Below are 15,311 nucleotides of genomic sequence, written 5' to 3'. Positions count from 1 at the left end.
TATCCTGCAAGCCGTTTTGAGGTTTTTTTTTTAACTTTTGCTTTAACAACATAACATTAACCAGGCTTGTTGCAAAACTGAACAAATAAGCACAAAAATGTGAGATTTCACACCCATCATCATGTCAGAACTGAATATGACAAGAACACATGCTGTCAGATATACTAGAATGTAGCTTATGTATTTGAGGTTTAGATGTCAATACGTGTACTGATGTGGAACTCTCCACACACATCTATGCAACTCTTGGATTTCTTGGTGCTACAGTATGTCATTTGAAAACTTATTGTGGTATTTTTTGTGGTAATTTCATTACGTCTTATGTTTGTATAATGACTCAATTCACCCATTCTTTCGTTTTTTGTAAACATGTTAATTTACTAATATTCATGCGTACTAGAGACGTGTTTTTGCATGCGCTTTCTATCAATATCCACCTATTATATTTTGTATACGGAACCTGCTTCTTCTTCTTTTCTTAAAAAACAAACAAAAAAACCCCACAAAACTGCCAGCATTAAAATTGCAGTTATCATTCATACAAAATGGATTAAGTTGTATTGTGTCTTTTGTTCTTCAAAGTACACTGCAACAAAGAGAATGAATCCATGGGCATATTGAGTTTCAATTCAATGTAACAGCATTTTTTATTTGACCCTACATTGTGTCCTTCGGTCTCGTCTAGCAATTTAATATGCAAGAACATTTGCTGAAAATCAGCATGTTCTGTGATCTCTTTTCTATGTGCCTAGAGTGTCTTCAGTCTGTGCCAAGGTGCTACAAGGACAAGCTCATCTTGATATACATTCCAAGAAATTTCATTTTGGAAAAGAATACATATTCCCTCAACTTATTACTGATGTATGTCAAGGCTAACATTATTCCCCCTGCCTTCTGAAAAGGGCATTACTCTTTTATTATGCGAAAAAAGTGAAAATATGTGTATATTCTCACTATATCATTCTATGCATGTGACATCACAAGCTGTTGTAGTCTTCTCATCAAGCGATGGTGACACTGAAACTTCAAAACATAACTTTGAATAGATTGTCCAATTATCCTGAAACTTTCACTGATGTGTTCTACTACTATTGCTGCATTCCCTCAATCTACATGTATACTAAGGTGAACTTGTCCTTGAACCTTTGGTGCCTTATTTGTTTTGAGACCAGATATGACGAGCAGTTAACTGAGTCCAAGCAAAAGACTTCTGTACCAATCAAACATATCAAGCTGATGCTGAGGTATCACAGGGAAACCCTGTTATGACTGGCGATTTTACCCTGTTATAACAAGGAACTGGTAACTCATTGTCAACTTGTAAGTTAAGAAACAGTCCAACTACAGTGTAAATACGGAAATGGAAACTCGGGACCGCCACATTCCCCCGGTTAAAAAGCAGCACCTTGTGGCAAGAAAGCTTATTATAACAAAATTTCCCTGTACAGAAGTGGACATTAAAGAGTGGAATAAGTGGTTCATACAATACAATGCAATCTGCCAAGACCATATGGGTGCAGAGAATGTTATTTCAGCTGGGTATCCATACGAAATAAGCACAATGATTTCTCTGTATGCTAGTGAACATGAACGTGCCATCCGAATCTGGGGTACATGTACAATAGGTATACACAAACCTAGTATGTCAAGGACTGATTGCCTGACTCTCAAGTATAGATCTGAGATCAACATTCTGGGCTTTCCGAAGTTGTGGCCTGTAGTGGTGAAGGCGGGGCTGCCAAACCCAGCAAGTTGCCAACTTCTGTAAAAAATGTACTGATGCTCAACAAAGAACATATTATCTGAAGGCATAAGCTATTTTTGGGTATCAGGTTTGTCACATCAAATTTTGGACCAAAAAAAAACCTCCCCAAAAACCCCCCCAAAAAACACCTCTCCATCTCAAAAACAGAAAAAAAAAATGGACAAAAGAAATGATATATGCTTAAAATCATGGCACATACATGTACAAATTGACAGGTCTGTGAAGAAAGGGTCTCTGTGAACAGTCACTGATATTTGAACTCTGCTGCTGTATGCCAGTTAAGAACCACAAATGTTTGCTTGCACTGAGCAAAGTCCTTTGAGTGGTGTCTTCTTGTTCTCCACTAAAAAAATTTATCCTGTTCTAGCAACAATCCACCGGCATGGAGTTAATATGACATGAACTCGGCAGGCACGGTGGTGCCATCTTGGTCTGATGTCTGGATGTAGACACACAGGATGACTGGGAAGATGCAGACTTTCCTCTCTGTTGCCATGGTGATTGGTCTCCTTAGATGGTCCTTAAGAGTGGTTACCCCTTGTACATGGGTTCCTAGAGATGTGGCGAGCAAGAATTGAAAAAAAAATGCATGAAGGATTCAATCGATAAAAGTTAAGGCATGGTTATTGTTACATTGGACAGCACATCTCACAACAATTCTTTTTTTTTTTGCAGACAGATGATTTTTGATGAAACATAATTATTTGTGTGTACCTGATTTGTTTTCCCTTTATTTTATCTGATTTGTACAGCACACATGCACACACACACACACACAAAAAAAAAAAAAAATACACCATACAAAACAATGATTATGGTAACCAAATAATTACAGAAGAAGTTTCATCAATGAAACCTAGGCCTTAATCACCACTTAGGTTTGTAATCTGATCTTGGGCATGCAATGATGTATGGAGAAAGCTTATACTGCCAGCTGTGCCTGCTCTTAGCAACATCCAGGGCCGGCGGAAGATTCAGACCTTTTGAACAGATAGTCTGATTTTCCCCTAACATTCAATGATTTGTTCTACTAATATTGCTGCATTCACTCAATCCACATACATTGTATATATGAAGGTGGACTTGTCCTTTAAATTGGATAAGGTTGCTTAGGTGTCAAATTTGTCAGCCTTTTGCTCATTTCATTGGATGGTGCAGATGCAATATGATTTCTACAAAGGGAGATAGAGGGTGGCATGTACGTGTACCTTACACGGCTACCATCATTGTATCATTGGACGCACACATCCAAAATCATGGAGTATCCAGAATGCATTTAGTGAGATACGTGTACTTGTACATTACATGCTTTGTGTACATAATTGTGAATCAGAAAGGCTTACATGTGAAGCAATGGTTAACAATGTCTTACCTGTGGGAGGTGATTTGCCTAAGTGAAATAATCCATCAGCAACAAGTGTCTTCATCCAAGGGATGTTTGTCACCATTTCGAACTTGTCACCTAATTATTACAAGAAACAAATGTTAATTGTATATTAGAGAGTGAGAAGCCAGCCATACAACGTGGCAAATGTAAAATATACAATTGCAAACCACAAAAGTAACTGATCACATTTTCATCAATGGACCAAATTTATCTATCATACAGCAGTCATCTAATGTACATATAAACCTAAAGAGTAAAATCGTCTTCTGGAATTTACAACATTTTTGAGCTTACTGCAAAATCCAAATGCTTCACAATGAAGAGGTCAACTATACGACATTTAAATGTCATAGATAAATTTAACAGCAAGGTGTGAAATGGAAAAAAAAAAGAATGATTTATGATTCAGTGTTCACACTTGCATGCATTATTATCTTACTTGCTTTTTATTTGATTTTACATCAATAGGGTGCCCACAATGTTTGTATGTATTAACCAGTCTGATGTGGATAACACAAACCCCAGTTTTCCTAGTTTGTGTGCATGATAACAAGATATATTCATTCTTTTGACCTAATAGACGACTCTCAAGTTTACATAAATCTGTGATTAAAAACACAAAATCAGAAGTGATTGGATCGATACTAAATGTTGTGTATATAAAAACACAACAACAAATTATAGGCCAACGACACAATGACTGCCACAAAAGCACAAAAATCAGAAAAAGAAAGGAAGGTGTAAACTTGTCTCTTCATAGTAATAATAGAAAGGAAAATATCTAAAATCCCAGGCTTCTGTACAAGTATCTCACCATGAATTCTTTGTACAGTGGGCATTCTCTTTTCCTGCTCTTCATCCAGTTCTTCATTCTCCGGTCTCCATGCTTCGTCCAAGACTTTGTCATCCAGCAGATTCCTGTTGAGATCAAGTAAAGGATTATATCATATTGATGGAGATTGATGATGGTGATGATAATGATGATGATGATGATGATGATGATAATGATGATGATAGAGAGGAGGAAAAAGAAGATGAAGAAGATAACAGTGGTGATATGACATTCATCATGGAAAATGAGCACATGGTACTGATTTCAAACTTGCATTCATCAAGTGTTCTCAACAAGTAAAATGTAGGTTGCACAAATAGACAACAGGGTCAAAATAAGATGTAGGAGCCATAATCAAAGGCACTTACTTAGCATTACTGGCATAACTGGCTTCTACTTGCTGATATTTTTCTGGTACACATATTAGAAATGACAACAACAATGATGGATTCCACCTTCAATTCACTTGGAGCCTCCCATGATATCTGTCTGCATTCTATTCATAAAGATAAATACAAATTCATTATGCATCAATTAGACTTCATTCATCCTCCATTTCATTCCTTTTATTTCACATATGTATGATGTATGACGTGTGTGATAACGTGATGATAAGTGGAAGAGTCATTGGGAGCTGGCAGGCCAAAAGAAATTGGTCCAATACATGTTAACATACAGTACTGCACTGTGGAAACTTAATCTATCAATGAAGTATTTCTGTTAGCATTGACTCTGAAAAAAAGTTCACTGACCTATTGAGTTCGCTTAGACTGTGCATCCAGTCCTGTAGCACTGTACCATGGTGGGTCTGTGGGGGAGTGACCTTGTCAACGACAAACAAGACATGGCTGTTCAGGTAGGCAAGGCTGCCACAGAGCTCCCTCTCTAGTTCGTCAGCTGTCATCTGAAAGTAAATTGTGACGGGGACAGTGAAATATTAAACATTATCTGGGAGGACAAGAGGCTACTGACCACTACAGAGAGGGGCAGGGAGAAAGAGAAGGGGGAGGTCTGGGGTTGGAATGGGATAGACTGATGGTGACTAGTGAAAATGAGAAAATCACAAAATGTAACTACCCTAGGGATAAAAAGGTATTTGAGGTGATTTTTGTAACTTAGATGTATTTCAAACCCTATGATTATGATTAATCACACTTTCATTATGACATTTACAGTTCAGAGTTGTCTCATTACATTAAAAAAAAAAAAAAAAGCTACATGCAATGAGCAGGCAGTATTTGCCTTTCAAAGTAGCAATATGTTACACTATGTACAAAAACCTGGTCATAAATATGAATAGACCAAATATACATAATAAGCCTTGCATACAATATGGATTCTCCAAAAAAAAAGAAGAAAAGAAACAATGTTGATAAGTGAATTCTAATGCCCTTGGAGTCAGTAAGAGAGAGATAAACTCAAAACATCTGGTGATCTTACATAGTGTCATCCAGAGTTCCATATAAAATGTACCTTTCCAGTAGAAAATCACATGAATTACACTCTCTCTAGGACTTAAGACTCCTATTGTGGATCAGAACACAGACTAGCCTATAATCTAGGTGGAGGATGCAGCAACTGTCTTTGCTCTTTTTAATATGCTAAATGTCTGATGTGGCAAGACTATTGTCTTTGCTAAGCGACACGTCTGATGCTGTGAGACCATGAACAGTCAAAGCATCCACCGTCTATATCCATTCGTCTTGCTTTAGTCATTGTTTTCTTAATATCGACCAAGAATCATAGTCAATCATAGTCATTAATAAGAAAACAACAACTAAAGGAAGATGAGTGGATACAGAGGGTAGATACTTTGCACGCAACCACTGTTCATAGTCTTGCGGCATCAGACGTACACTGTATTGCTTAGCAAAGACAAAAGTCTTGCCACTTCAAACATTTAGCGTAAAAGCAAAGACAATTGCTGCATCCTCCGCATAGATTATAGGCTAAACACAGACAAAACAATGACTGATTAATGCATTTCATTGGTCACACTTACATCACACATTGGGCGGAGCCTCAAGTAGCGGTTAGCCGGCGGACATGAGAGCATCTCGCCCAGAAGGAATGCCTCGTGCATCTTGGCACATTGCTCGAACTGCATCCGCGTCACATTGTTGGCCTGAGACAGCTGAAGTTGCTTGAAGATCGGGAGATTGTGACCTTCAAAATAAAGAAATGAGAGAGGAAAAATTGAGGCAATAAAATATCAATGCTTACTGAACTTACTGAACTTACTGAAGTGCTGCATCCGTCTTGGTAGTGTACCAGTGTAGTGCGGCTAGGGTGAGGGGGCTATTCCCCCTTAGTAACCCCTGCTAAACTGCATTGGTCCTGCAATTGTTCTTTTGAATCCCAAAAGTGTTCAACTCATTGATACATGTGACCATTTTTACAATGGAACAAAACAAAAACAAAAACTTGAAAACAAAAATAATTTAGTAATTTGATATCAGTCAAAACATTACATTTGGATTGGAAGCAATGTTATTCATTATTTTTGCACCTTTTGGGAAGATCAGTCTTTAATCTGCATCCTGCAAGTTGAATGTCAATGCTGATATGAGTGTGTTCTCTTGGAAACTTTTTCCATGAATTTGTATACAAGCTAAAATGTAGAAATTTCCCAGTAGTGAGTTTTATTTAAGGGTCAAGCAAGCTCTGATACTCAATAATAAAGCTCATACAATGAATTTTGGAGAAAGCAATTCGAAGATTGCTATTTACCATGTCAATTTCTTTGCATGAATATGATGATGAGTTCATATCAAATTGAAATTGACTGTGGATTCACTCTTGAACCTAAATGTACAGATGTTCAGTTCCATCCTACATCCAGATGACCACAATCCTAGTTTGCAATAATGAAATGCCCTGAATTAAATTTATGCTCATGGATAAATTCTTCTTGAGGTGTTTCTATCATGTACCATCACCAACATAACACATTTCACTCATCCCTGCAAGATCCACACACTTCTAGCAGATTTCCATGGAGCAGTAATGTAAATATTTCAGCCACACCCACTCACCTTGAATGGACTTGAGGTTAGGGCAGCCAGCAAACTGGATGTGTGAGATCCCACAATCATTGAATGTGGCACTCCTCAGGGTTTGGGAGTGGCAGTAGAATACTAGGACGGGATCTGCCTCCATCACTGGGTCGCTGGTGCTGGTGGCGCGGTCACACATTTGGGGGCGGGGCTCTGGCACAGGTCGCTTCCCTTGCACGCCAACATTTTGACAATTAGGGTCTGGTGGTGATGACTGTTCAGGTTCCTCTGGTGGTGCCGATATGCTGTCATCATCCATGGCTTCTGCACCATTGCCGTCATCCTCCTCCTCCTCCTCCTCCTCTCCTTCCCTGATATCCTGCATCACTGTTCCGTGGATGGGACAAGTTGGCCTGGTAGCCATGGCGGATGTTGATGCATCTTTTACATTGCGCTTGGGCGTGGCACCATAATTCTGTCTCTTGCCATTGGAGAAACTTACACCACTTGTGCTTTGTGCGGAATCCTGAGCATTATTACCCCTGAGGTCTTCTGCTTCTTCCTTGGTTTCCAACCAGGCTGAATTTGAATGTTCGGTTTCAAAATCATCTTCATCACCTGTTCTTATATCATCTGGTGCTGAAAGATCTGTGTCTGTATCCATCTTGTCCTCTGTTTCAGAAGCACAACCAACATCACAGTGTGACTGACTGCCAGGGACATCATTTCTCTCTCCTTCAGACATTCTTTGAGCTTTTATGTCTTTGTTAGCACCTGTCCCATCAGGGTCACTATGAAGTGAAGATGCTGCTTCCCGTTCCGCCGCGGTTGACGATGATGTTGATGCTGCAGTTGGTGCTCCATCTACATCGTTGTCAGACACAGTGCTTTCTTGCTTGGATTTAGCTGATGACACAGGATTTTCACCACCACCAGCATCATGATTGTCCTCCAATGCTTCACCTACAGGACCTGGTGGCTGCACCTGTTGTGGTTCAGCTCCAGCATCTGGAAGTCCTTCATCCTGCTGAACGTGCAACATCTCCTGCACAACCTGCTGGACTACAGGGGGCTGGGGATGCCTTTGGGGTCTGCGCATCTGCAAGGGTTGGCCACGAGGATCATTCCCCAATGGCATGCGGACAGGAGGATCTTGCCCTTGCCTTAGCTGGGCCCTGTTTCGCAGCTCTTGCCTTGGAGGGTCTTGGTTGATGGCAGGTACCCCAGCAACCTGGACCTCAGCCTGATTCTGGGGCTGGACATGCTGACCACCAGGGTTCTGCATCGCCACAAGTGCTGCCGAGACTCCAATGCCAGTTCCTGCACTAAGTCCAACCCTGGAGCAGCCTTTGGGTGGCTTCGGGAACATACGCTCCAGGTGAATATCCTCCAACGATGGAAGCCACTCGATGAAGATGGTGAGTGACTGACGATCATGAAGCTGGATCCCATGGCAATGGTGAAGATGCAGGGATGCTAACTGCGACCAACAGGTGTCTACCGGCTCTGAGCAAATAAGACGGGTGCATAAATGTTATACAATTATGTAGATGTCTACAAATTCCATTGTATAAAGTGCACACCTTTGACTGATGGGTAGAAACTCAGTACAGAGAGTGCAATTGATGTTCAGTAATCGCAAAATATATGTACAGAAATAGTCATGGACTACAGGGAATAATTTTCCTGGTATCGCATAGCAATTTGCTATGCATTTTGGTCTGACTGCTATACAAAATGTAATTTGCATAGCAGTTTCATCACATAGACTTCTATACCATTTTGTTGAAAATGATTGTCCATTGGCAAAAATTGCTATTCAATTTCTAGAAGGAAAATGATTCCCTGGACTACAAGACATTGCCTGTATATCACGAAAGAGATGAAAGGTGTATTCTTGTTTAGTGTGTTCTTGTTTCTCTACTCCATTATGTCCAGAACATACAGTATGTAGGATGTGTGATTGCTTACCAACATCAAGCCACACCCTTGGATACCGGAGATGTGGGCAGTTATAGACGGTCATCGCGGCCAGATTTGGAAATACTTGGCCCATGGCTTTCATCCCCATGTCTGTCAGGAGGGCAGGGTTTTCTGAGATCTCTGCTAGTCCTCTGCTTGCCAGGTCAGAAGGGCTAAACTTTCCTGCACCAATACAGATAGAAAACACAACTGTACAGTAGCTGCTGCAAGCAGTGGCCAGGGATTTTGTGGGCACTGCACAGACACGTGATGTCGAGTCTTTTGTAATGCTACAAGTAATACTACTACTGCTTCCGCAAGATGTAACTTGACAATGGACAGACACCCTGAGAGTTTAATGTTGCTGGCGCTATTACTTAAGGCAGTAAAATTAACAACACTTAATAATGGTAGTGTTGCCTGTGAAAATTACAGTTCATCATATGACTTATAGGAAACAGATAACAAATGTGCCTGTCCAGTTGGTATGAAGTGCTCTATAATGGTAAGCAGTATGCAATGACATGCATTACCATACTTGTTACTCACGAGTATATTAACAAGATGAAAGTGTTCTATGAAAAAGTACCACACTTGCTTGAAATCAAAACAGACAATGATTTTTCTTTTATACCTGATTGCTATTTACGGTGTATAGTACCATGTTCATGGAGTCTACAAAGATTATTGCTAGGAAATTTAAACGTATACACCAATTATAACTCCTAAGAGCACTAATAGTACCCTTTGTGTTTTCATGTTCTGTTTTGTCCTTAGATAACAAGACAAGGTGGACATCGAATCAATTATTTCTGTAATGTAACATTGCAAAACACACCATGTCATAGCATTGGTTTCCCAAAGCCATGGTTTCTTTAACCCCAACCAGGTCAGGCTTTTTTGACTGTTCTGTGGCCGGGGGAACACCCCATCCACCACCCCATCGCGCAATTGGCATGAAGACTGGCATATATACATTACCTGTGGCGTAATCTCCAAAATTATGAAAGAAGAAATTGAAATTTTCATTGCATTAATTATGGTAATATATGCATATTATTATGCATATTATTAAAAGATTGTTGACCTCACCTGAGGTGGACCAAGGATCCACAAATCCAAGGTGGAGTTGCTTCAGTTGGAAGAATTTGACCTCGACTGCCCTCAATGCCAAGAAGAGGCTGTCCTTGGTGAGGCAGGGTTGGAGGCTGAGTCTCTCCAGGGACTTTGAGGCAGCCAGAAGGAGGTAGCCCAGGTCCTGCTCTGTGCAGTTCTTGCAGCCGCTGATGATGATGGTCTTCAGGCTTTGGAAACCCTGTGTGTGCTCCTGAACAGAACAGGTTCCATTCAATAATATTAGATTAACAGCAAACGGAACTGTCTTGTACGAATATTCTTAATAGTCAGTCTTACTTTACCTTTCTTTTACACAGTACCAGGATTGGCCTTACTTCTTTACAAATATTGCTCTCGTTTGGTTGTCAGGTTTGTTTGTCTGTTTGTTTGTTCGCTAGAATGAGTGTTTGTTTCTAGTTACTAAATCACAACTATTCGGCAATGATTTTTATGCATAAAAACTTTCTTTTAACTGAATTTCTTCATAAAACTTGACATAGAATCATGCAAAGAATCATGCATCTAATTGCATTAGCCTTTTCTCTTTGTACTGTTTAGCAGTTGGAAACATACAGACACATAAATACCACAAAATTACCAAAACTAAATATGACCATGACTACCTTTTCTAATTTTGAGTAATTGGGGGAAAAATCACATAAAATCATATAAACTTCAAGGATATCATTAGTTATATTCAGGCCATTTTATTATTAAAATGGACAAATATACAATATCATACATGCCATATACTAAAATGTCAACATGGAGTTAGCAGATGTCTGTACTGCTTCCATGAAATTAAGTCATAGATTCAGAGATTTACCTGTGCTGTCTCCTCAACTTTGTGTTGTATCAGGCCACCAAGGAATGGCACACGTATCAACTCCAACCTCTCAAGATTTACGCATCTTGCTAAATTGTCAATCAGGGCAACATACTTCAACGCATTGAGTGGCCCAAAGCAGTTCCTCATCACAAATGTCCGCAAGGCGGGGCAAGTAAAACTCTGAAATGGCTGTGAGCTAGTCAACTCCACCCAATCCAGGGTGACTTCTTCCAGGACAGGACTCTCAGGCAGCTCGGGAAGAGTCACTCCAGTGAGGTGCAGCTGCCGGATAGAGTAACCCGGGGATAGGAGGAAGTACGGGCGGGCTTCCGGCTCACAGAAGTCCCCGCGGTTGGCAAAGCATCCCAAGTCCAACTCGGGCATTTGATCCATCAAGGCTTCTGCCAGGTCCAGGTCCGACACCTCCACCTGGCGGAGGTTGCGGCATCTTTTCAGCTCCCGCAAGATGCCCCGAACCAGCTGGTCTGTGCGGTCAGGATGAAGGTGCAATCCATGGATTACCTCAATCTGTGGACACTGCTTGAGGATCTTGACGAAGGAGGAGAGGGTGAAATTGCTGGGGATGTGGCCATGCCATTCGTTCTCCGTCATGTCAAACCGCTTCAGGACCTTGAGGTAGGACTGGACAGCCAGCTGGAAGTGCCGGTTCAGTCTCTCCAGTGAGATGATTGTCCTCAGAGGCAAGTAGTCAAAAATTCTTTCCAGGAGCTCCAGAGAAAGTTGGCTGATACGGTCGGGCGCTTCCAGCTTCCCTGCACCACGCTGGGAAGAGCCTTCTGATGTGGGAGCCGACATCTCCTGCCTGATAACTTTCTGCCGCTTGCTGCCAGTCTTGGCCTTGGCTTTAGGCATGCTGAGCTCCTGGGTCGTGGCTGTTCAAAGTAAGCATAAAAATACTGTTGATGATAAGGCTTAAAGGCTTAACAGAAATGTGTTCCATACTTTGTCAACAGGTAAACATATTTTCGATTTTCCACACAAAAAAAGGCGTATTTGTTTGTTTTCATTTCCATCTAAACAAGATGGCTGGATAGCCCATATTCAGCTTCGTTAGCTGGTCTGTCACAAGGGATCTAGTTGTTAGTATACCGTGGATTGACCATTTCACCAGGTTGAGCATCCTGCTCTTCGAGATGAATGAATGAAGTGGGATCTTTCATGCGCATTAAATGTCAGTGCCTACTTTAGGGCCACTGAAAATGCATGCAGCATACCTTGTTTCAGCAAGGTTGTTCATCAGGAATGTTGTGGTGACCATTGGTGGTTGAACCATGGCAAGGCGGCACTTGCATTCAATCTTTGTACACTTAGTCATTTCATCGGACACACAAAGGGTTTGTTTTTCTTTTGCATTTATGCCGATACCATCACACCAGAGTTTGCGATTTCTTGATTCTTTTTGTGCTTTTTTGGCCATCACGAATCTTACGAGTGGGCACAAGCCCTGTGCACTTTGGAAATATCGCACAGATTTCACATTTTTTATAACAAAATTTGTGATTTTTTACCGAATTTTGGAGTTTCCTCCGTGGTGAATGACAATGCCAGTGTGTGAAATGATGAGATTTGTGTGTGTTGTGACCATACAATTTGCTGGCTTGTGATGTACAATTACTAATATGCAGTCAGATTCTGGCAGGCGGTTAACTTTTGGACAGCTTACTCTTAACTCTTGCTTCTTATACATTGTATACAGTATCAAATTCGATGAATCCTCCATTCTGATTCAGTGATTGGTCCAAGCAAGGTGCAGTAGATGCTACACTGTAGATAGTTTTCACTATACAGTATACTGTCCAGCACGCATCTACAACTCTAGTACGTGTAGTTTATCAAAATGGGTGTAAGTGTATCTTGTTTGCTCATCTACAATCTATATGATTATTGATGCTAATTACTGTGAATTGCACCTATATAATTATGTCTAGCTTCTATATTTGTGCAGATGCACATGTGTAGTCATGGCCCATGGTAGTCCCCTCTAGCTGTGTGTGTTAATAAATGGCCCATGGCAGTCCCCTCTAGCTGTGTGTGTTAATAAATGCTACTAAGTTGCTCACTACAAATTTGTAAGTTGTCAACAATTAAACTACATGTAGATCTGTAGTACACATATACAAATTTAAAATAAACCAAATTGTACCTTTGAATTTCATGGGCAAAGCAACAACGTAGTGAACATACAAGACACCAAGTCCTTACATCACAGCCCAAACAGGCTTTGTTGCGTTTGGCTTGGGCTGGTCACAAGGTTTTACATGTAGCAGGCAGTCAAATTTTGGGGTACTGTTCATTATTCCGAAGGTTCGATATTCCGAAGGTTCGTTATTCTGAAGGTTCATCAATCCGAAACACACAAATTCCCTATACCTAGGTTCATTAATCCGAAAATGAAAAAGGGTTTGTTAATCCGAACAGTTGTGGCGTTATTCCGAAGGTTCGTTATTCCGAAGGTTCGTTATTCCGAAGGTTCGTTATTCCGAAGATTTGTTAATCCGAAAATGAAATTCGGAAAAACGAACCTTCGGACTGAAGAGCCTTCGGAATAACGAACCTTCGGAATAACGACCTGTAACCAAATTTTGGAGGGTGTTGAGGTGGCTTGCTTTACTTGAATTTGAATGCACGGCTCAATCAAGGTAAAATCTTGAACCCATAAACATCTCAAAAGGCCCTAAGTAATGTAAAGTGCACGATTGCCATAACATTGAGTGTACGGCCATGCCTAAGGTGTAGACAGACAAATAAGTCTGTCCAGAGGGGTTTTTCATCATTTTTTGAGATTTACCGTACATTGTACAGCTCTCCTCCGTAGACAGACGGAAGAATATCATACACGTACATCGCTGTGGGGGCACTCTCAACCACTGTTCCTATGGAGAATTGGGTGAGGTACCTCTTTGCCAACTGCATCTAATTCACAGTCCTAGATCAGCAAATCTGATATTAAATATAGTAAAATCAACATCTCATTTAAAAATACTAAACTTAGTTGTGACTTGTGGCATGCTATGGGCATGTGACCTCTCACCATCACCTGATCACTGACGCACGACACTTCTATCTACCATACCATCAGTGACCAGGATAGTTCCAAGGAGCTGCTGAAAGGGATTACTATTTAAAGGTTCAAGGTCAAGGTTCAAGGTAGACTCTACTACGACCGTATTACTACTAGGTTCTACTAGCTCCTACAATAAATGTAAACTTAGACTGGGTGTCTAGATCTATCTTATCTAGCAAATTTATCGACACATACGGCGCTAACGCCATTCATCACACGTCGGACTATACATGTACGCGTACGGTAGGCCCTACCACTCTATCTAGTTAAAAGGGCTAGGGCACTGCTGTCTTCAATGGTCTTGGTCTGGAAGAGTCGTACAAGAGATACTGGGAACGGTTCCACATTCAGGCAAGAAATTTTTCAGGATTCAATTTATCAGCCTACCGAATGAAATTGTATCCTGTCAAGTCTTTTAACTCCGATGTTGCGGTGACAGCAGCAGACTCCCCTTTTGCTTTTGTATTGGCCCTAAAAGACCATGAAGACAAAGCTAAGTGGTTCAAGTGTGTCTGTGCTTGCTGCCCTCATAAGTCCAGCGTTGGTACATGTTTCTCCCTACTATGAGTACCATAGTAGGAGGTGTGACAACACGTTACTCTTATTGAACGCTGAGTTTCCGTTTACTCGTACTATTTTCTCATACACATTTACCCACGTCGACTAGGTAGGCCTCAGAGATCGGCTGTCGCCGTGCTGGTTGAGCGCTGAACGTAAACGTTAGAAATCATGCTAGCAGTTTATCAGACAATTTGATACGATTGCGATGGCACTGAATTTTATTTCCGAAGCAGATAATTCATTTTTTGCAGACAACTTGTTATCATCAGAAGATTGGGGTAAGTACCAGTGAATATTTTAGACTCTATCCGCGTAATGTACACTATGTAGGCCTACGTACTACTACGTAGATCTATGTAGTAATGTCTTCAACTCGGAACAACGTGTTCTCTCACAGTCACACTCCTTCCTTGTGTCGTGTGTGGTGTTGCTACAATAATGTTGGTAGAAATGCCGAAATATCTACTCTAACGTTAGACATTAGAATATGACAGAGTATGTAATTCAAGGAAATTGTGCACTAATTCAGACTTAGGAGACTCTAACGAGTTATAGGTCTAAAACACTACAGGTTACTGCACTGTTTCTTACCGGTCATAACGTCCCCACGTCAAAACGTCCCCGAGCCAAAGCGTCCTCGGGTACGACCAAAACGTCCCCGGGCCCAGCTGGCACCAAAACGTCTTCGGGTCAAAATGTTCTATGTCATAAATTTTTATAAAATCTAAGTAGACTATCACTTATCAATTCATAACGGTAAATCAAATGTGAAGAAATT

The 15,311-nt window shown here is 40.8% G+C and overlaps 1 protein-coding gene across 1 annotated transcript; it reads right to left on the bottom strand.

The window, feature by feature from the left end:
- Positions 1-1,949: 1,949 nt before the first annotated feature.
- Positions 1,950-14,428, bottom strand: LOC140240373 (F-box only protein 38-like). The gene is made up of 10 exons (XM_072320142.1): positions 14,360-14,428; positions 10,885-11,780; positions 10,035-10,269; positions 8,952-9,125; positions 7,020-8,486; positions 5,987-6,150; positions 4,737-4,888; positions 3,967-4,070; positions 3,138-3,227; positions 1,950-2,317 (listed from the first exon to the last, which is right to left on the bottom strand). Exons 2-10 carry the CDS (start codon positions 11,758-11,760, stop codon positions 2,154-2,156), a joined length of 3,426 nt encoding a protein of 1,141 aa, XP_072176243.1. The 5' UTR covers positions 11,761-11,780; positions 14,360-14,428; the 3' UTR covers positions 1,950-2,153.
- Between the last annotated feature and the right edge of the window lie 883 nt (positions 14,429-15,311).

Source organism: Diadema setosum, chromosome 17 (assembly GCF_964275005.1).
Source record: "Diadema setosum chromosome 17, eeDiaSeto1, whole genome shotgun sequence".
Classification (NCBI taxonomy): Eukaryota; Metazoa; Echinodermata; class Echinoidea; order Diadematoida; family Diadematidae; genus Diadema; species Diadema setosum.
This window is presented reverse-complemented; position numbering and strand designations above follow the sequence as displayed.

Excerpts from the sequence above, each read along its gene's own strand:
- LOC140240373 (XM_072320142.1), bottom strand. The coding sequence starts at position 11,760 with ATGCCTAAAGCCAAGGCCAAGACTGGCAGCAAGCGGCAGAAAGTTATC. Across the intron at positions 9,126-10,034 it reads GGATCCTTGGTCCACCTCAG|GAAAGTTTAGCCCTTCTGAC; the intron begins GTGAGGTCAACA and ends GTATTGGTGCAG. Across the intron at positions 4,071-4,736 it reads AGTCTAAGCGAACTCAATAG|GAATCTGCTGGATGACAAAG; the intron begins GTCAGTGAACTT and ends TGATCTCAACAG.